Here is a 20,859-nt window from a genome sequence, read left to right on the forward strand (position 1 = left end):
TTAAATGTTAACACATCTCCACCCTATGCCGCAGCGCTGCGGAGGAAGGTCTGGCTAGTTCACACAGCATTCCTGGATGGGAGAACAACATGCTCTGGTTTATTGGCTTTTCTTTAAACCAATCACAATCATCTTGGGGGCGGGGCTAAGCTCCGGACGGAGTCACGGTGCCTCTGCTAAATAGTCTCGGGAAGGAACTTGTTTTGGTGGAACATCTGTACGTTCAAAAGTAGTTATAGTCGTGAAACAGAAAACTCGGATTGGACAGATAGTCTAGCTAGCTGTCTGGATTTACCCTGCAGAGATCTGAGGAGCAGCTAACCATAGTCCTCACAAATCCACCGGAGGTTAGAACGCCCAACACAAAGACAGAGGAAAAGGGACGGACATCCGGCCGAAATGAAGGACATCCGGTGGAATTTCCAGGGCAATCCTGGAAGTGGAAGGTCATGGATATAGACTACATACTGGATAACCGCTGAATTTACCGAGTTGACGGATTATAGTGTTCAGAGAGTTCAAACCTGACTGAGATTCTCTGGCTGCTCCTGGTCCACACTGGAGCTCCACTCCTGCTGCTTCCTGATGTCACTAACACAGGAAGTAGATGGTTCCGCTCTTGTGTGTTGTTTCATGTGTCTCTTTAAATGTTCCCTCTGTTTGAAAGATTTCTGACAGATTGAGCAGCTGAAAGGTCTTTCTCCTGTGTGGACTCTCATATGTCTTTTCAAACTCGTCCTGCAATCTAATCTTTTCCTACATTCAGAGCAGCTGAAGGGTTTATCTCCTGTGTGAGTTCTCATGTGTTTATTTAAATGTGCCCTAAGTTTAAAATATCTATTGCAGACTGAGCAGCTGAAAGGTTTCTTTCCTGTATGAGTCATCATGTGTGTCTTCAGACTTGAGCTTTGACTAAATCTTCTCCCACACTCAGAGCAGCTAAATGGTTTCTCTCCTGTGTGGATTCTCATGTGTTTCTGTAAACAGCCATTAAGTGCAAAAGATTTCCTACACACTGAGCAACTGAAAGGTTTCTCTCCGGTATGGACCGCCATGTGTCTCTGTAAAGTTCCACCCTGACTAAAAGTCGTATTACAAACAGAGCAGCTGAAAGGTTTTAATCCTGTGTGAGTTCTCATGTGTCTTTTTAGATTTCTCCTGTCGCCAAATCTCCTCCCACACTCAGAGCAGCAGAATGGTTTCCTACATGTTGAATCATGTTTCAGAGAGTTTAAAGCTGACTGAGTGCTCTTCTGCCAATCACCATCACTGACTTCAGTCTCTGAAGAGTCTCCAGTCTGGTCTTCAGTCTCTGGTTGTAAACGTGGATCTGAGTTCCTGTCTGGTTCTGGTCCTCCACAGTCCTCTCCATCAGCTTCTGTTTCCATGTGTTGAGTTTGTCTCTGATGAAGCTGTGAGGACTGAGCTTCCTCTTCATCATCTTCACTCTTCACAGGGACAGGAGTGAATGGGAACTTGGTGATATCAGCCTCCTCCAGCCCTTGAAGCTGCTCTCCCTCCTGACTGCTCCACAGTTCCTCCTGTTCCTCTTTAATGTGTGGGGGGGGCTCTGGCTCCTGCTGGTCCACACTGGAGCTACACTCCTGTTGCTGGTCCACACTGGAGCTACACTCCTGCTGCTCAGGGGGAACCTCTTCTTTAACCACCAACAGCTGCTCAACATCTGCAGGAAAGACACAGGGACGTTACAGAGAAATGTTCTTCATTTAGGGAAGGCGTAATGAAATATGAAATGTGGGATCTCGTCACACCTTTCCACTGACATAGGAAGACAAATCAATACTAGGGCTGGTATAAAATGATCAAATCTCAAACTATATCTTTGAGTGATCTGATAACGATTAATAAAATCCAAACATTGATCTTTTAATATCAGCTTTTTTTTACCATGTAAATATAAGTAAAAAGTCAGCTTCCTCCCACTAATCAGTTTTACGGAGTTTGAATCAGTCGAGCACCCTATTTTCCTATGTTTTTATGTCTAAGTGACTGATGGGAATCGTTTAGTTCACATGCTTACCAATCACCAGTTAGCCTTATCCTCCATAATGTTCCTACAGTAGCCTACAGTCTCATAATAGTCTCCAAAATACTGTAATACTTTTATAGTATGTCCCAAAATACTAGGCCTGTAGTGGCAATCTGTCCACAAAAAATGCCACTGCAGGGAATTTGAAGCCATTTCCAACTCTTGCTGTTGCAAAAAATGAGGTCCGCCATCGCCGTATAGTTAATTCTTTATTGTAGAAATGTATTTAAAAACACATACAAAAAACTGACTTGCAAGATTAAAAACGAACAGACGAGATCTAAAAACCATCACTATCGCACAGCTGAGGTTGAAAAACTGTGTGGCTTCCCAGACTAGATTCTCCCTCTGGCTCACCTGTGATTCCCTTACTACCTTGGCTAATTAGCACATACACACAGGTGCGCAGGTGACGTAACGATCAAACCATTCCCACAAACCTACCACCCACACACACACTATCCATGCACACACACACATCCAAATTGGCTGCAACAAGGCCTATAGTAGCCTATTTCTATAACATTACTATAATATTGTTCCAAAATTGGCCTACTATACAATTCCTATAATTCTTTTTCATCATGGTTTGTACAGCCTAGGCTAAAATGAAAAATTCACGTTTATAACAAAGAAACAATATACAGGGTAACCCCAGGATCCTGAATTTAAATTCAAAGCTTTTTAAGACCTTTTTAATACCATTTCAAATTAAATTCAATCCAACTTTGTACCCATTCCAACAGAGGTATGAGGGGAAAATTTAAAATCTGTATACATTTTAAACCTTAGAAAATAATGAAGTACAAGTAGGCTACTTGAATAAAATAAAACATTTTATTTAAATCATATTTAATACATTTAATTGGATCATAATATAATCCAATAAAATAAGATATATTACACTGCAAAATGAGCACTTTTACTTTTGGCAATTTAAGTATATTTTGCTCGCTCTGTTTGTTATAAGACGCACACCGAGCAAATGAATGCGCTCACAGAGCCAATCTTTGCAGATAATAAGCTGTTAGCACGTTAGCTCCGCTCAGTTTAACCACTAACCCCCCGTTACCGGTCAGAGAGGCGGGTTTACTTTGTGTCTCGGTCCTCCGGTGCGTCCAGCGACGGGCTCCGGTCAGTTTTTAATTAGCCTACATTAGTAACAGTTAATTTTTTACGGTATGAACTTAATCCTAGGAAAGGGAAAAAAATATATAAGACCTTTGTAACGAAATCCAAGACTGAGACGGCTACTGCATGTCAACCGTCAACAAATGAACTCAAAGCAGTAACTTGATTTTTGTGTGGTTTAAAGTGATGGTTGGGAGTAATTTCACCCTAGGGTCCTTTGCACCATGACCTCGAGCCAAACACCCCCCCAGAAGCTTTTTTCACCTGGGTCTAACATTGGACGAGTTAGCGTAGAGTAGCGTTATCAGCTGAATAGCTTAGCGCAGGGGCTAATGGATCCAGTGATGTATCTCTTAACATTACCCCACTAATAATGCCCGAAATGATACCAAACGTCTACACTAGTACAAATAGGTTATGTACTCATAAAACGATGGATTGTAAAGTTTGTGAGTACACCAGAAGTTTATGTAAATAACACTTGCCTGCTGGCTTCTTGTCGCTGCTGCTGCTGCTACCTGCAGTTAGACGAGTGCTTAGGGACCGTCTACAAATTACTACACCGAAAAGAGATACAACAAAAATATTTATTAATTTAATGATTAAATAAGGTAATGTCTCCAAACTCACCTCAATTATAACTTGTCTCCTGCTAGTTATACTACAGCACTTACTTAAAAAAAAGTTTAATTAATAAATATTTTTGTTGCATCTCTTTTCGGTGTAGTAATTTGTAGACGGCCCCTAAGCACTCGTCTTACTGCCGGCAGCAGCAGCAACAGCAGAGAGCAGAAGCCAGCAGGCAAGTGTTCATAAACTTCTGGTGTACTTACAAACTTTCCAATCCATCGTTTTATGAGTGCATAACCTATTTGTACTAGTGTAGAAGTTTGGTATCATTTTGGGCATTATTAGTGGGGTCATTTACGAGATACAAACGTGGGTCCATTAGCCCCTGCGCTAAGCTATTCAGCTGATAACGCTACTCTACGCTAACTCTCCCAATGTTCGACCCAGGTGAAAAAAGCTTCTGGGGGGGTGTTTGGCTCGAGGTCATGGTGCAAAGGACCCTAGGGTGAAATTACTCCCAACCATCACTTTAAAGTGGCAAATCGAATCACCGTATTTTGATGTCAAAATGCGTATCTACTACGCAAAATGGGTACAGGTTGGCAGGTCTGCCTACTACAACCTGCCACGCCCTACTACACCATGCTACACCATGCTACAACCTGCTACACCATGCTACACCATGCTACAACCTGCTATGCCCTGCTACACCATGCTACAACCTGCTATGCCCTGCTACACCATGCTACAACCTGCAATGCCCTGCTACACCATGCTACAACCTGCTACACCATGCTACACCATGCTACAACCTGCTATGCCCTGCTACACCATGCTACAACCTGCTATGCCCTGCTACACTATGCTACAACCTGCTATGCCCTGCTACACCATGCTACAACCTGCTACACCATGCTACAACCTGCTGTCAAGAAAATCTTTATTTTTATACCACCTCAATTTTCAGATTTGAACTTATTTAACGTTAAGGGTTGGAATCTCATAATTTATACAGTAAAAATATTAGATTTTCTCTATGTTTGTAGTCAGAGATGTCAGTCATTGTCTGAAATTATGGAGCATTGTCTTTTTATAGCACTTTCAGTTTTAGATTTGAAGTAATTGTCTGAAGTGTTTCCCATACAACTCCTACATTTCATTTCAACTGAGGAGCAACTGGGAAAAAGATACTGTTATGCCTTATTCTTACTAATCAAATGAACTGGACTTTGTTTTCAGATGCGAAAGCCCCCTTCCCTTAAAGCATTATACCATTCAATTTAAAAATTTTAACTGTTACCTGCAGAATTTTGTATAAAAATATTTGCAGTACAATTAATATAAGAAGTCTGCACCTCTTTCCCTACACGTGCACCCTGGGTCAGCTACCACCACTAATATAATCTAATTCTGTGGGAAACACTGGTCTGGAATTATTGTTTTAACAGCAACCAAACAAAGAATACATTTCTGTCACAATTTTGTCATATTTACTCTTTTAATGTATGAAGAACACAGGCATTTACATACAACATAATCCAAAATATATGCAATCCAATAGCCTAATCTAGTTTTTTTTTAATATATACTATATTTCTTTGTAAATACTTCGCATGAGCTTACTTGGCACCTTATTTTGAAAACCGGACGTAGTCTCACATGTATCAGTCCGCTAACTTTGCTAAGACTGTCGCTGGCTAGATATGGGCCGTTTGGATTTATCTACCATAAATGCTGGTAGGCCTGTATGAGTGCACTACAGCTTTCAAAATCAAACTGTTTAACGAACAAACATGCTGTCAGTATAAACAGAGAGAGAACAGAGAGAGAGAGAGGAAGAAGTAAAGGGACCAAACCTGCTCTGTGTAGCCGAAGCTGAGGGTTGTAAACAGCGTCCAGTAGCTCCCGTTGTCGCTCGTTCTCCTCTTTTGAACGACAAAGTTCCTCCTCGTACTCTGCTATCGTTCTTTCAAACAGCCCAAATATCTCTTCAGCAGCCGCAGTTAGTCGCTGCTCCACCAACGCTCTCAGCATCTGGACTTTACACATTTTACCTCTTTCTCTACACAACAAAGACACTCTGCTAACACGCGTTTCTGCTAGACGCCATCTTGTTCAAAGTGTGAAGTCAGCCGCAGTGATGACTACAGCTTCCGGTGCAGATTAGTTGCTGAGCTTCAAAATAAAAGTCCGGAACTGTCTCAGACTTTCAGATCAAAACATAAGATATTCAGATCAGAAGATAAGATAACACCTGCTACTCTTTACTTTTTTAACCAACTTAGTTTGCAGAACGACAAATGTTTTTAATACATTTTCAGGACTCTAAGATAAACAAATTCAGAAGATTGAGGTTTGTTTCCAATTTCTTGGTTTTATGAGAAAAGTGCAGGACCTGGGACTGCATTTAGTTTGACCTGTTCCCTACCCAGGCCAGCGCCAAAAAATGAAATATACTTTAAGAAAAAACAAAGGGTTTGATAGTGCTTTAATGAACTTGTGATACAGCACAAGAAAAATCACATGGACAGTTGTGCAAAGAGTCTGTGTGCCAAGCTGTAAGATATAATGTAACAGCTAGCCTTTAAAAAGGGGAATAATAACAATGTCAGTCCGTCTTTTAGTGTGAAAACTGTTCCCCACAGGAAGTGGACCCAGAGTGTCACTCCTGGTTTCTGACACTAGAGGGCAGAACAATAATAGGAAATGTGAACACATAAAAGTCTTAATATCGGAGTTTCTGCAGGTTTCAACCAGTCACATTTTCAGACTTTTAAGACCTTTAGGTATTACATTTGAGACCTTTATAAAAATAATATTAAAAAGGAAGAATTCACTTATTCTCATGTGTTTGATGTGGTCTACATAGGAACAAGAACAGGGAAATCACAAATAGAAAAAAGCTTTCACAAATCTTAAACTGTGTTTTTAAGAATCTTTAGCCTCTCTGGGATATTTTGGTCCAGATTTGACAAGTCTAGGCATGTGGTTTTGGATCTGGACCTGGTCTAATGTGGCCTACACCTGAAAAAAAAGTGAAATCTCCCTTTATTGTGTTCTCATAAAGACAATACAGCTTGGATTTAAAAGTGTATTTTAGACATAATTAATGAAAATATCTATCTATCTATCTATCTATCTATCTATGCTAAATTGCAATGTATGTCCCTAGATGGACCCTTTAAATACAATAAGTCAAGACTTACATAAAAGACAGTAAAGAACACAAAGTCAACAATAGAAACAAACCCCACAAGCAAATACAGGCAAAACAATACACAACATTGGCTAATACAATACACCATACAACAGGAGCACCAGATTATTCATAGTCTTAACTTTTAGTTCACAGGAAACACAGAGAGGTTACAGGGTTTAACAATGTTGTTAAACTACATCTTATTACCTGGGGGCACGTTTCCTTGGAAAGGTGCGCAACGGCTTGGAGATGCGTTTTCTCTTGTTTTTTCCATTCCAGGGTCCTATCTCGCACCCGGCAAAGCGCAGAGCCCGACCCAAGTGTCTTTGCTACTCGAAGACCAACGCAGTGGTCAGTTTCCCGTCCAGCGCCCATCTCGTTTAAACAGCAAATGCACCTGCGCCCATCTGTGGCCCATGGGCGTGCTGGTCTTACAGGGAGGTGTGTTCAGGTACATTCTGGGCCTATTGCTATCTTGAGGCAGCGGAGGGATTATGCCGGGGTAATTCAAGTTATCATAATAATAATGTAATAATCTATATTTATTAATTCCGCAAGGGGAAATTATAATAAAATATAATATAACTCTGTGGCTCAATTTAGCCTGGATTTGGTTTCACAAAAGCAGAGGCACCTCCTTACCATGGAGATTTAGTCTGTGGTGCTAGCCTGGTCCTGACCAGGCTAACAGCCAGGCTAACAGCTAGCCTGGTCCTGACCAGGCTAACAGCCAGGCTAACAGCTAGCCTGGTCCTGAGCAGGCTAACAGCCAGGATTTATTCATCCTGGAGCCTTCCCTGTTCACTCGGCAGTGGTTTTACCTTATTGTTATCAGCCTGCATTAAAATAAAATGGGTGCATATTGTTGTTCATTTGTTCACTGTTATAAGTATTATGTAAGTTGTGACCATTATTTATTATTATTATTCCTGTGACAGTCATTGTTACCGTTATATTGCTGTATGAAGACTGCTGTTCATATTATTGTTAGAAGTTTAATGATTATATTACGGCAGTTGTTGAGATAATTAGAAAAGGCTGATAACATTTCAAAAGTGATTTAAATGAAGTCTGTTACTAATAAGGGCAATATTTAAAGTGCTGTACATGTGTGTTCCCATAGTGGACCAATGCACCTTAAATTATTTTAGTTGATTAATTTTTTTTGTATTCTTTTACGACTATAATTTGGGAGGATTGTACATTTTTAAGAACATATCCTAATTGTACAACCAAATTATAGAATTAGTTCACTGGACCAGTAACTATCTAGTGATGTAGGCTACTGTACATTCATGTAACAACAGGAAGAGGACACCTCGATGGTTTTTGACCTTATATTTTGCTGGGGGGAAATAACTGATAAATATCACTCTGTTACATTCATGTTTACAGTGTGCATGAAATCTATCACTTCATAATAGTTTCTAGATTTTAGAGTCTTTCTTTTCTATGTCCATATATATGAGGGAGCAAAGCATATCATATGTAAAGAAGGACCGACTGATTGATAATCTAGCAAGCAGTGGAAGTTAATATGACTTAGGAAAAATTAATATTTTAGACCATGAGAGAGAGAGGAAGAAACAGAGTGAAAGAGATATTTACTATTCTAGCGTTGTAGAAAATTGAGCTTTATAGTAAATTTCTTGAGTAACATTATCTTCTGCGTACGTTTAAGGCAAAGAGTACAACGGTTAATTTGTGCAAATGATTAGTAGCCTAATCCTTGAATGGTACGATTATGACCGTTTCAGTTCAGAGCAGAGGTCAGTTAATGTATACGTTTAGGCTACAATTACACAATCAGTCGGTCCGCGATCAACTGCTACGCTTTCTCTCGCTGTTTCACGTTATCATACTTCCACAAGAAGCTGCTCTGTATAAAGTATGAACAATGCATATACAGGTTTCTCCATTTTAGCATTGATAAATCTGTTACCGACCTAAGGAAAGCCGCAAACCTGCATCTATCCGAATTCCTTCAGCCTGGCTCGACCTTCGTGAAATACACCAAGTCAGGCTGCAGAGATTAGACTAGGTCAAGCCTCACTTTATCAGTTATCCTGGATTTATAAATTCTACTTTTGTGAAACAGGCCTCCAGGAAACACTGTGAAGGGAACCAACCAATCAGGGCTTATACTGAAGTTTATACGTTACCATGGCAATGGTACACATAAAAATGGCTGCCACTCTGACCATTATGCTACGTTGATTTGAATGGAAATGGCCTTTCTATCCATTTTATTTCTATGGTTCAGAGAGTTCCAACCTGGCTGAGATTCTCTAGCTGCTCCTGGTCCACACTGGAGCTCCACTCCTGCTGCTTCCTGACGTCACTAACACAGGAAGTAGATGGTTCCTCTCCTGTGTGTTGTTTCATGTGATATTTTAAATGGTTACTCTGTGTAAAAGCTTTCTTACAGACAGAGCAGCTGAAAGGTTTTTCTCCTGTGTGAGTTCTCATGTGTCTCCTCAGATTTGAGATCTGGTTAAATCTTTTTCCACAATCAGAGCAGCTAAATGGCGTCTGCCCTGTGTGGATTCTCATGTGTGCCTTTAAACTTCCTCTCTCTGTAAAAGATTTATTACAGACCGAGCAGCTGAAAGGTTTTTCTCCCGTGTGAGTCATCATGTGCGTCTGCAGATGTGTTTTGTAGCAAAAACTTTTTCCACACTCAGAGCAACTGAAGGGCGTCTCCCCTGTGTGGATTATCATGTGTGACCTTAAATTTGCACTGTGTGTAAAAGATTTCATACAGAATGGGCAGCTGAAAGGTTTCTCTCCTGTGTGAGTTCTCATGTGACTCTTCAGATTTTCCTTGCGGCCAAATCTTCTCCCGCACTCGGAGCAGCTGAATGTTTTCTTACATCTTGATTCATGTTTCAGAGAGTTTAAAGCTGACTGAGGTTCTCTGGTCTCCTTCCAATCAGCCCTGTCATCAGTCTCAGGATTAGAAGGATCTCCATCAGCTTCTGTTTCCATGTGTTGAGTTTGTCTCTGATGAAGCTGTGAGGACTGAGCTTCCTCTTCATCATCTTCACTCTTCACAGGGACAGGAGTGAATGGGAACTTGATGATATCAGCCTCCTCCAGCCCTTGAAGCTGCTCTCCCTCCTGACTGCTCCACAGTTCCTCCTGTTCCTCTTTAATGTGTGGGGGGGGCTCTGGCTCCTGCTGGTCCACACTGGAGCTACACTCCCGCTGCTCAGGGAGAACGTCTTTTTTAACCACAGACAGCTGTTCAACATCTGCAGGAAACAGAATGAAACAGACACATTACTGACCACCACTCAAACTAAACTCAAACCAAACTATGAACCATTAAAACGTTCAATCCTTGCTTAAGACCCACTATTATTCATTGGCTTTCAATTGAAGTTGAGCTTTGATACCTTGACCTTTTTCTACGGTTGGTTATTTTTGTATTGTATATTGTGTATTGTTTGTGTATATTATCTCTTTGATTTTTGGAGCTTGTTAAGCACTTTGGTCAACTATGGTTGTCTTTAAAACGTGCTATATAAATAAAATTGAACTGAGAGGTAGTTTGTATCGTCACAGATATGAAAACTTACAAATTTAGTCTAACAAAGTGATACAAAGTAGCACAGCATAGCTTGTTAAGGTCAGCTTGCTAAAACAAGCCACAAAATGGAACCATTTAGGGCTGTCCCTAACAATTATTTTTGTCATTGATTGATCTAATGATTAATTTGCATTCTTCTAAAGATTTTTTAACTGAACTTTGGAGAATCAGTATTTTTACTTACATACATAAAACTTAAAATGGCTATGACATGAATTTATTTCATCACTGGAGTACTATGAAGTTAAGATAATCACTGGCAAATGTATTTTTGCATCAGTGTGGGGCAAGGAAAATAATTGAAATGCAGGGCTCCAGCATACGTAAATGGCCTGAAGTTTATACTTGTTGGTGTACACGTTGGTGTGTGCGTCAATCTCTTCAAGAGAATAGCGTATGTGTGTGTGTGTGTGTGTGTGTGTGTGTGTGGTAGAGCGAATCAGAGAGTGATGGTGATTAACTTCAGAGTGAATAGTGACTCTAGAGTCATAGTGAGAGAAACAAAGTGTCTCCTCTGTTCTTTCGGACCACGGTGGGAAATCTGTAGCAGGAAAAGTTAACCCTCTCCTTGATTTCATGTTGTTTATGGAGAAGGAGAGTCGGGGGAAATGCAACTGGACGTCGGGACGACGCACTTTGCTCTGCCGGGACTAACTTCTCCCACTGTTGTCAGAAAGCACAGCACTGTATCTCTCAGTATGACTCCAGAGTCACTACTTACTCCGAAGGTAAACTGCTGATAATATGTTTGGGAAATGGAAAATAGAACGAGAACAAGTGCATGTCGTGCTATGTGAGGTGTCCTGTCTCATGTTGCCGTGGGAAAGAGAATAGTTGGATATTTCATGCACTCCCAGCTAGCATACAGTGCTACAGCTGGAGGATGTACAGAAAGAGCTCAGAATGTCGGTAAAACGACTTCAACAAGACGTCGCTACCAGATGGAATTTAACATTTTATATGATGTGAAGCTTGGTCGAGCAGAAGAGGGCACTAGGGGCTTATCCCGCTGATTTTGAGCTGCCTGCAACTTTGACTATAAGTTCTGCAGAGGCCTCTGCTGGTGACGTGATCCCCGCGGTTGCGGCACCGACAAGACTGCTTGGCCGGCCAAGTGACACGGACAGAGGCGTGCAACACTGATCTGTAGGGCTGGACCCGAATATTCGTTCGGTGGGTTGGTATTCGAATTGAAAATTTGACATTCGAATATTCATTTTTTTTTATTTATTTTGGTTTATTTATTTTCTGCATTTATCTCTCGTTCACACTCCAGTCCAGTTGGTGGCGGTAATGCACATTTAAGTTGGTTTGCCAACAGCCAATAAACTACAAAGAAGAAGAAGAAGAAGAAGAAGAAGAAGAAGAAGAAGAAGATACTGTCGGCACAAGATGATGCCCACTTCGAGCATTTAGCGAGCTGGGTTTCTCGTTTTTCCGTTATGATTCGGCCAGAAACTTCAACATTGTGAGGCGAAGAGATGGTTTTGGAATATAAAGCTCGGATATTACATTTCCTCGGATTCTTGGGGATTTATGAAAATCAAGTTTTGGTCAAAATACCACTTTGTTGCTGAAAGGACAACAAAAACAGGTATGCATGCACTCTCAGCTGCGCAGATTACGGCTAAATTGTTTTATTATCTTTTACTTTGTAACAGTTGTGTACATGGCTGTATATTTTGAAGATTTATTAAAAAAAAACGCTCATGAGTGGAAGTTTTATCGAGGTTACAGCGACGTCACAAAGTGTCCTGTTGACGAGACGGTGATCCTCGAGAGGTTAAAAGTTTATTAATTCTGAACGTGTCTGGCCTGTCTATCTGTATTGCACCAAATACGACACTGCTGCACTCCCTTGTGAAGTCGTTTGGATGAAAGGTTCTCAAAATAATCAAAATGCAAACAAACAGACACAGAGATTCCTGCCTTTATGAGAGATAATATGTTCAGCCCCCTCTCTCCGAAGCTTTGAATATTCAATGCTCATTACTACCGAAGCTTCGAAGCTCAAAAAAATGGTATTCGGACCAGCCCTACTGATCTCAATAAGTGGCCTACGCATGACACGCCAATTCATATGCCATTTTGGCATGTTATCAAGATGCATAATCGCTTTTTAGCGTGCTTATCAATGCAGTTTGGCCTCGATTGACTTAGATTACCTTGTGCGTAGACATACAAGCGGATAGCTCAAAATGCATACAGATAACACACCACTTGGCTTTAGAAAGTGGTGTGTATGTTTTTTACAAAGTCATGATGTCACGTTGGGCGTGCAGACCACCAAAACTACCATCCTGGAAGCCGTCAATCATCGCTTCAATGGTGTGCAGCGTGAGCACTTCATTCTGTTGCAACCATGCTTGATGCCCGCTACAAAGACCAGTGCTTTGACGTGGAAAAAAAAAAAAAAAAAAAGTGCAGATGCCAGCACGGAGGACCCCCCCCCCCCTAGAGAAGAGGACCCGAACAGGATCACTGCAAGAAATTCTGGAGGAGGATGTCATGTTTAAAGGAACAAGACAAGACCAAGGCCGGGTCACAGGTAAGCATCAAACACACACGTGTAGGTTATTTTTTTAATATTTCACTTTAGGACCAAAACCATCATAATTAATAATGCAACTTTCTCGATTATTATTCTGCAATGCAATAACATAGATAATAGCCTATTCATCATAATTTGGCCTATAAATAAAAGGCCTAAAATGCCCAAAAACGAATCTTCCAATAATAAACGTACAACTAATAAATCATATGATAAGTAAAAAAATCTGTAAGTGATATTTCGGTATTCTGTTACTTCATAGGTCATCTCATACCTGGCCGAACCCACAATTCCCAGGAACGACAGTCCATTGGAGAACTGGAAACGCAACCAGGCCCATTTCCCTGCCCTCGCTGCACACAAATAGCCTACCTGTGTGCGCCCTGCACAAGTGTTGACAATGAACGGCTTTGTAGCACAGCCTCTGATGTGATAGACGAAAAAGAGAAATTGAGTGGACGGTGAAAAAGCAGAGATGCTCATTTTTGTCAAGAAAAACCTACCTCTGGTATTAAAAAGAAATAGCTCAACAAAAGCCTACCGGTCAGCTGAAGTTGTCACCCTAGTTAGTTGGACTGAAAAGGTTTGCAGTTGCACGACTCAAGTTCAAGTGAAGGATAAAACATCCTTGGCTCACAAGACAATATATGGAGCTTGGTTGTAAGTTGGATAAAGTGATTTAAGTTTAAAGTGGGTCCTAAGGACTGAAGTGCAGGTCACTTGACCACTGTAAGTTTCATTACAAAGTCAACTACTATGTCAGAGAAGCATTTGGCAGACCTGTTCAAGTAGGAGACGATGTACATTTTATTTATTTTATTCCTAAGGACTGAAAAATAAAGTGTGGCACTGGCATATCATTAATTCTCCTCCAAATGAAATAATGTAACTATTTTTCAGGAGTGAATGTCTGTCTACATTTGTAAAAAAGATATATTTATGGTAGAATCAAATGTTTGTCTTGTGTACTGCCTTATCTACAGTGTTAGGCAAGTTACTTTCAAAATGTAATACATTATAGATTACTAGTTACTGTCATTTGAGAGTAATTAGTTATATTACAATATTACTGTCTCTGAATTGTAATGCGTTACACTACTTTTGAGTTACTTTCACCAAAATAATAGCGGAAGTTTGAGTTGGCAGCTAGCTTGTGAATTTCACCACCGGATCAATAAAGTCTCCTTTTTATCCACTTTGATACATCACAGATTATTCATAATATTTTGTATAATTAATATGGACATGCAAAGTAACTAAAGCTATAAAAAATAGATAAGTAAAACGTACAATATACAAGTAGGAGAAAATGAAAATACTATCTTATCCATATATCTTATGTTTGTATTGAAGTACGGCATTGTTGTAAAATGTTTGTTTAAAGCACTTGAATAAGAAATTCATGTTTAGTTTAAAACAGTCTAAAGGAAATGGTCAATTATAGTGTGATTAAAACTAACTATTTACATTATTTACAGTACTTGATTTACAGCTGATATGTGAAAAGGTCCACACCCTTATTTTTTTTTTTTAACAGTAATATAGTTTTACTGCGAACCGTCACAGGAAGTGCTTTTATTTTGAAGTAGCCTACACGGAAGTTGTCTGTTGTGTACTCTTGCTGGCTTACTGAGATGCAACATGTCCGTCAAGCTAAGTTGCTCACTTTCTTGTTTGTAAAACTGCAACTGTAATAATTACTACCGTTCATGACAGAAACGTATTGAACAGTAAATGGTCACAGTAGAAGACGAGTGTTTTTGGTCGTCATTCGAAGCAGTTCCACTACAGGCAGAGTTACTCTCCACGGCTGATAAACTGCAATGATTTACGTGTAACAAGCTAAACATTAATTCCCGACATGTTTAAATCTGTCAGCTGCTCGGACACACTGCTGTCCGAGCTGACGTACCGTCACCTGTTGGGACACAGATGTTATGAAATAATACTCACGGCTTTTTTTTTTCCTGTGAACAAATGCTTCGCGGTGTTGGGAAATTCTTAAAAAATGTTGCGTTAAAATGCGTTGTAACTCGCGTTACTGAGATTGTAACGGGTAATAATATTACCGAAATTTAAATTAGTAATGCGTTATATTACTGCGTTACAGCAAAAAGGAATACATTGCTGTAATTGCGTTACTTTTGTAACGCAATTACTCCCAACACTGTTTATCTACAACACGTAAGTGTAATAAGTAGGGCTGAAACGATTCCTCGAATAAGTCGATTACAAAAAAAATCCTCGATGCAAAATGACTTGCCTCGAAGCTTCGTTACAATCAGCGTTACCGACGTTATATGCTGACGGACGGTGTTTCCGCACGGATCATTATTACTGTCGCACACCAGACGCTGCTCAGTCTGCTGCTGGCGACACATGCTAGAGCGTAAATATTGAGGGAGGGGCTAAGAGAAGAGACGACAGAAAGTGTCCAAAGTTTGGAATCAGTTCAAACGTAATTAAAACTAAAACTCTGTTCAGTCAGTGTCTACTGCAAAATCAAACTAGCTTAGCACGATAATAGCACGACGTCAGTGCTTCAGCATCTCAACAGAAAACACGGAGTCTAACTTAATCATACATTCCACGAAGCGGAGTTTAAAGTGACAAATCGTATCACCGTATTTTGATGTCAAAATGCGAATCTACTACGCAAAATGCGTACAGGTTGGCAGGTCTGTACATATAGGCCTATATACAGATCAGACTCAGGTTGAAACTGAAAGTTAAGTTGCACAACTTAATGTAATGTTTATGTATGTTTAATAGGCCTATGACTTAGTTTGAGGTTGATATAATTTGAAAAAATGTTTTTAAAAAAAAAAAAAAAAAATCTAATATATGGCACTTGAATGCACTTAATATGTTTAGTTTTTTAAAATATATGATATTGTAAGCAATGTAGGCAATACAAATGTATTTTTTTCTGAAAGTTTAACCAAACTATTGTTAATTATTGCTCTTCAATAACACAAAAGTATTTCTTATCCGATTAATCGATGGAATAATCGGTAGAATACTCGATTACTAAAATAATCGATAGCTGCAGCCCGAGTAATAAGGTAACGGTAGTACAGGAGAGCAATACCGGCATATCCAATATCGTGCATCTCTAGAGAATATCACCACCCAGCAGCTTTAAGCCATGTTTCTGTTGTTAGCTAGCAGAATACGCGATACAAATCAACGGAGAGAGAAGAGTTGTTTTCCCCTTCTGTGGGGGCGGGACTTAAAGGGATATTTCACCATTGGAAAGATGAATATATCTTTAAATCAGGTCACTTATTTTACTTGGTGGCTTCTAGGCCAAAAAAAGCCAGACAATATGTTTTTGGCTCATGTGGATGAAAAAAAATCGTTGTTTTACGTCATCGGAAGATTTTTTTCCAGACACAGACTTCTCGTCTCAGAGGGGACATGAATAAGAAGAACTATATTCTCAGGCGGAAGAATATAGTACTTGGGCGGAATGATTTGCTTTGCAGCAAGTCTGTCTGATAATATAGTTCCCGGTTTTGTTTAGGGTTAGAAGATGGCGGTGTCTCATGTTACGTTGTTATTTGTACACGCTGTGACTCTATAAATCACAACATGTATCTAGTCACAATTCGGAGCAGTAGGCTAGTTGGAACCAGTTACCTGCATGTTGTGTGCTAGGCTAAGCTAATGCTGGAGCCGTCAGACAGCGTTACAGCACACACTGAGATGAGAAGGGTATGTATGGACTTTTACTAACTCTGGGGGTTACGATGAATAAGCTAAATTCCCAATTAGTCGGTGTGTTCCTTTAAATGTGCTCTGTCTCTATCCAATCCTTTATCCACGTGCCCAAAAGTGAAAAAAAGTTGTTTCTGCCCCAAAACGAACGATGATACATTTCAGACAAACTGTATTTGAGTTCAGGACATTCTCTGACTACACCCGTAAAAAAAAAAATCTTTATTTTTCCAGCACCTCAACTTTCAGGTTTGAAGTTACTTAAATGGTTTTTAAATCTTATATTAAAAAAATATTAGATTTTCTGTATGGTTGTAGTCGAAGATGTTAGTCATTGTCTGAAATAATGGAGCATTGTCTTTTTTTCAATTTTAGATTTGAAGTCATTGTCTGGAATTATTGTTTTAACAGCAAACAAACTAACAATGAATACATTTCTTTCACAATGTCGTGAAAGGGGGGGGCAGATATATATATATATATATATAACAGTTTACTTAGACTTTCACTGGCTAGATGTGGGCCGTTTGGATCGATCTACCATAAATGCTAGTAGGCCTATATGAGTGCACTACAGTTTTAGAGAGAAGAGAGAAGCTAACGAGGCTTTTAAACGTCGACAGACCGAATGTTTAACGAACAAACCCGCTGCTAGTTTAACCAGAGAGAGAGGAAGAAGTAGCGGGACCAAACCTGCTCTGTGTAGCCGAAACTGAGTGTTGTAGAAAGCGTCCAGTAGCTCCCGTTGTCGCTCGTTCTCCTCTTTTGAACGACAAAGTTCCTCCTCGTACTCTGCTATCGTTCTTTCAAACAGCCCAAATATCTCTTCAGCAGCCGCAGTTAGTCGCTGCTCCACCAACGCTCTCAGCATCTGGACTTTACACATTTTACCTCTTTCTCTACACAACAAAGACACTCTGCTAACACTCCTTTCTGCTAGACGCCATCTTGTTCAAAGTGTGAAGTTAGCCGCAGTGAAGACTACAGCTTCCGGTGCAGATTAGTAGCTGAGCTTCAAAATAAAAGTCCTCCAAGTGTCAGACTTTCAGATCAACACACCTAAGATTAATGAGAGATATCTCTTTGGGAAACACTTTTTACTTATTTAACCAACTTATTTCCAGAACAAATATTTTAATACATTTTCAGGGCTCTGAGAAAAATAATGAACCAAATTCAGAAGACGAAAAATGAATAAAGTTTTATAAGAAAGTAAGAAAAGAAAAGCGCGGAAGCCGAGACTGCTTTTATTTTCACCGGTTCCCTACCAAGGCCAGTTCCAAAAATCGTATATACTTTAAGAAAAAACAAAGGGTTTGATAGTGCTTTATTGAACTTTTGAAACAGCTGTACATAAACTGCAAATTGTATTTGGTCGAGCGAAAGGAAGAACTACAACAAGAAAAAAAACATTTCAATGGCAGCGTAACATGAACATAGGAAAATGTAAGACTTGTTTGAAATTATTAAAGACCTAGAACACAATTCTTTTGCGAATATAAGACTTTTTAAAAGACTAAAAAATGTGAATTTTTCAAGACCCCACAGAAACCAGCCTTAATATCAGAGTTACAACAGGTAACACTGTCATCTTCACTTAATATTTCAACTGAACCAAAATATGAATTGATATTAATTAGTGGTGTCAACAATAATTGATTTGGCAATGCATTGCAACGCGGGGCATGCACGATTCAGCATTGATGCGGCAAAGTGCCATAATCGATTATGTCACTGTTTATTTTCTGGCCTTGAGTGGACAATAATGTTGTGAACAGGGTACCCCCAGGATCCTCCAACTTAAATTCAAGGCTTTTTAAGACCTTTTTAATACCATTTCAAATGAAATTCAATGCCAACTTTGTACCCATTCCGACAGAAGTATGAGGGGAAAATGTCAAGTCTGTATAAATTTTAAACCCTAGAAAATAATTATGTACAAATAGGCTACTTGAATTAAATAACACATTGTATTTAAAGTATCAGTCATTTAATACTATTTATTGGATTATAATATAATCCAATAAAATAAGATATATTACACTGCATAATGAGCACTTTTACTTTTGGTGTTTTAAGTACAGTATATTTTGATAATACTTTTGTACTGTTACTTAAGGACAATGTTGAATGCAGGACTTGTAACTGACAAGTAATTTGTAACTCTACAACACAGTTTTTTCTACTTTTACTGAAATACATGATGTGAGTAAGTCTCTGGAGATCACCAACAACAGTCGTGCATGAATAGCTGTGTTTAACACTGAAAACACACAGCTCAGTACAGCATTTACTCAGGGCTCTTAAGTTTTAAGGACCGGCAAGAGTGACAACTTTTGTTGAGGAAGAAACCTCCTTTAATGTGCATATGACAATTATTCACCTCAATGATACATTCATTTGTTTTAATGAATTAATACACCCCTGGACTGTAATATTTCAGATGTGTTTTGAGAAAGATTTCTGCTCATGTTCAAAACTTTGTGCACATTCAAAATATATCTGTGTTCTCTGAGATTTGGAGGAGTCGTGATATTTTGAAAAAAAAAAAAAACTATAAAATAATCTACCTGCATCATAGTCTGCTGTGCGTTACGTGATTGCTCTGCTGATACGGTAGATCTCAGACCTTCTGACAGACTCAGAGCCCTGTTCGGGAATGTTTAGGGAAGTCTCTGTACGCTGCTCCATGCTTTTTTCTCATTGGTTGTTGCGTTAAATCTTACCCAGATACAATAGTGCTATTTTCTGATTGGCTATTGTGTTGCCCCTTTCTTTTTCTTTTGATTGGCTGATAAGTGGCAGGCTTGACTAAGAGCTCCAGGGGAGCCACGCTTGATTCCTGTCAGTTCCATAGTGAGAAAAAACTTCTGGGCGCTGCGGCATATTAAATATGTTATAAATAGTTTTTCCGCGTGAGAAATACATTGTGTGGTGGGAGTGCGTGACAGTCACGCTCAATGTGGGACACTTGAGAGCCCTGGTTTACTTGCAGCTCCGCTACAGTAGCAGCAAACCTTTAACGTTACCCGTCTCAGTCCTCCGGTGTGTCAAGAGACAGGCTCCGGTCAGTTTTTAATTAGCTTACATTAGTAACAGTTAATTTTGTTACGGTATGAACTTGATCCTAGGAAAGGCAAAACAATAGAAGACCTTTGTAACAAAATCCAAGACTTTGTATACCAAATTCAAGGCTTCTAAGGCCTTAATGTGCGATTATCAAATTTAAGAATTTTTCAATGCTTTTAAGACCCCGCGGGCACCCTGTGTGAAGTTTCAATTACTTCTGTATCAAAGATACAGGAGAGTGATAATACACACATACAGTGAGGAAAATAAGTATTTGAACACACTGCTATTTTGCAAGTTCTCCCACTTAGAAATCATGGAGGGGTCTGAAATTGTCATAGTAGGTGCATGTCCACTGTGAGAGACATAATCTAAAAAAAATAAATCCAGAAATCACAATATATGATTTTTTAACTATTTATTTGTATGATACAGCTGCAAATAAGTATTTGAACACCTGAGAAAATCAATGTTAATATTTGGTACAGTAGCCTTTGTTTGCAAGTACAGAGGTCAAACGTTTCCTGTAGTTTTTCACCAGGTTTGAACACACTGCAGGAGGGATTTCGGCCCACTCCTCCACACAGATCTTCTCTAGATCAGTCAGGTTTCTGGGCTGTCGCTGAGAAACACGGAGTTTGAGCTCCCTCCAAAGATTCTCTATTGGGTTTAGGTCTGGAGACTGGCTAGGCCACGCCAGAACCTTGATATGCTTCTTACAGAGCCACTCCTTGGTTATCCTGGCTGTGTGCTTTGGCTCATTGTCATGTTGGAAGACCCAGCCTCGACCCATCTTCAATGCTCTAACTCAAGGGAAGGAGGTTGTTCCCCAAAATCTCACAATACATGGCCCCGGTCATCCTCTCCTTAATACAGTGCAGTCCCCCTGTCCCATGTGCAGAAAAACACCCCCAAAGCATGATGCTACCACCCCCATGCTTCACAGTTGGGATGGTGTTCTCGGGATGGTACTCATC

At 39.7% G+C, this 20,859-nt stretch overlaps 2 protein-coding genes across 2 annotated transcripts; both read right to left on the minus strand.

Moving 5' to 3' along the window:
• Positions 1 to 401: 401 nt before the first annotated feature.
• Positions 402 to 9,154, minus strand: LOC114568485 (gastrula zinc finger protein XlCGF8.2DB-like). The gene is made up of 2 exons (XM_028598097.1): positions 9,113 to 9,154; positions 402 to 1,364 (listed from the first exon to the last, which is right to left on the minus strand). The coding sequence occupies exons 1-2, from the start codon at positions 9,152 to 9,154 to the stop codon at positions 519 to 521; spliced, it is 888 nt and encodes a 295-aa protein (XP_028453898.1). The 3' UTR covers positions 402 to 518.
• On the minus strand, positions 8,350 to 17,818 carry LOC114568486 (gastrula zinc finger protein XlCGF7.1-like). Its single transcript, XM_028598098.1, has 4 exons — positions 17,507 to 17,818; positions 10,084 to 10,204; positions 9,889 to 9,899; positions 8,350 to 9,856 (listed from the first exon to the last, which is right to left on the minus strand). Exons 1-4 carry the CDS (start codon positions 17,697 to 17,699, stop codon positions 9,210 to 9,212), a joined length of 972 nt encoding a protein of 323 aa, XP_028453899.1. The 5' UTR covers positions 17,700 to 17,818; the 3' UTR covers positions 8,350 to 9,209.
• Positions 17,819 to 20,859: the final 3,041 nt, after the last annotated feature.

Source organism: Perca flavescens, chromosome 14 (genome assembly GCF_004354835.1).
Source record: "Perca flavescens isolate YP-PL-M2 chromosome 14, PFLA_1.0, whole genome shotgun sequence".
In the NCBI taxonomy this organism is placed as follows: Eukaryota; Metazoa; Chordata; class Actinopteri; order Perciformes; family Percidae; genus Perca; species Perca flavescens.

Bases quoted from the DNA above. Each gene is read 5' to 3' on its own strand.
- LOC114568486 (XM_028598098.1), bottom strand. From the start codon at position 17,699: ATGTGTAAAGTCCAGATGCTGAGAGCGTTGGTGGAGCAGCGACTAACT. The intron at 10,205-17,506 runs GTTTGGTCCCGC...TGTTTCCTGCAG, and splicing joins GTTTCGGCTACACAGAGCAG to ATGTTGAACAGCTGTCTGTG.
- LOC114568485 (XM_028598097.1), bottom strand. From the start codon at position 9,154: ATGGTCAGAGTGGCAGCCATTTTTATGTGTACCATTGCCATG. The intron at 1,365-9,112 runs GTAACGTATAAA...GCTGATGGAGAG, and splicing joins TTATGTGTACCATTGCCATG to GACTGTGGAGGACCAGAACC.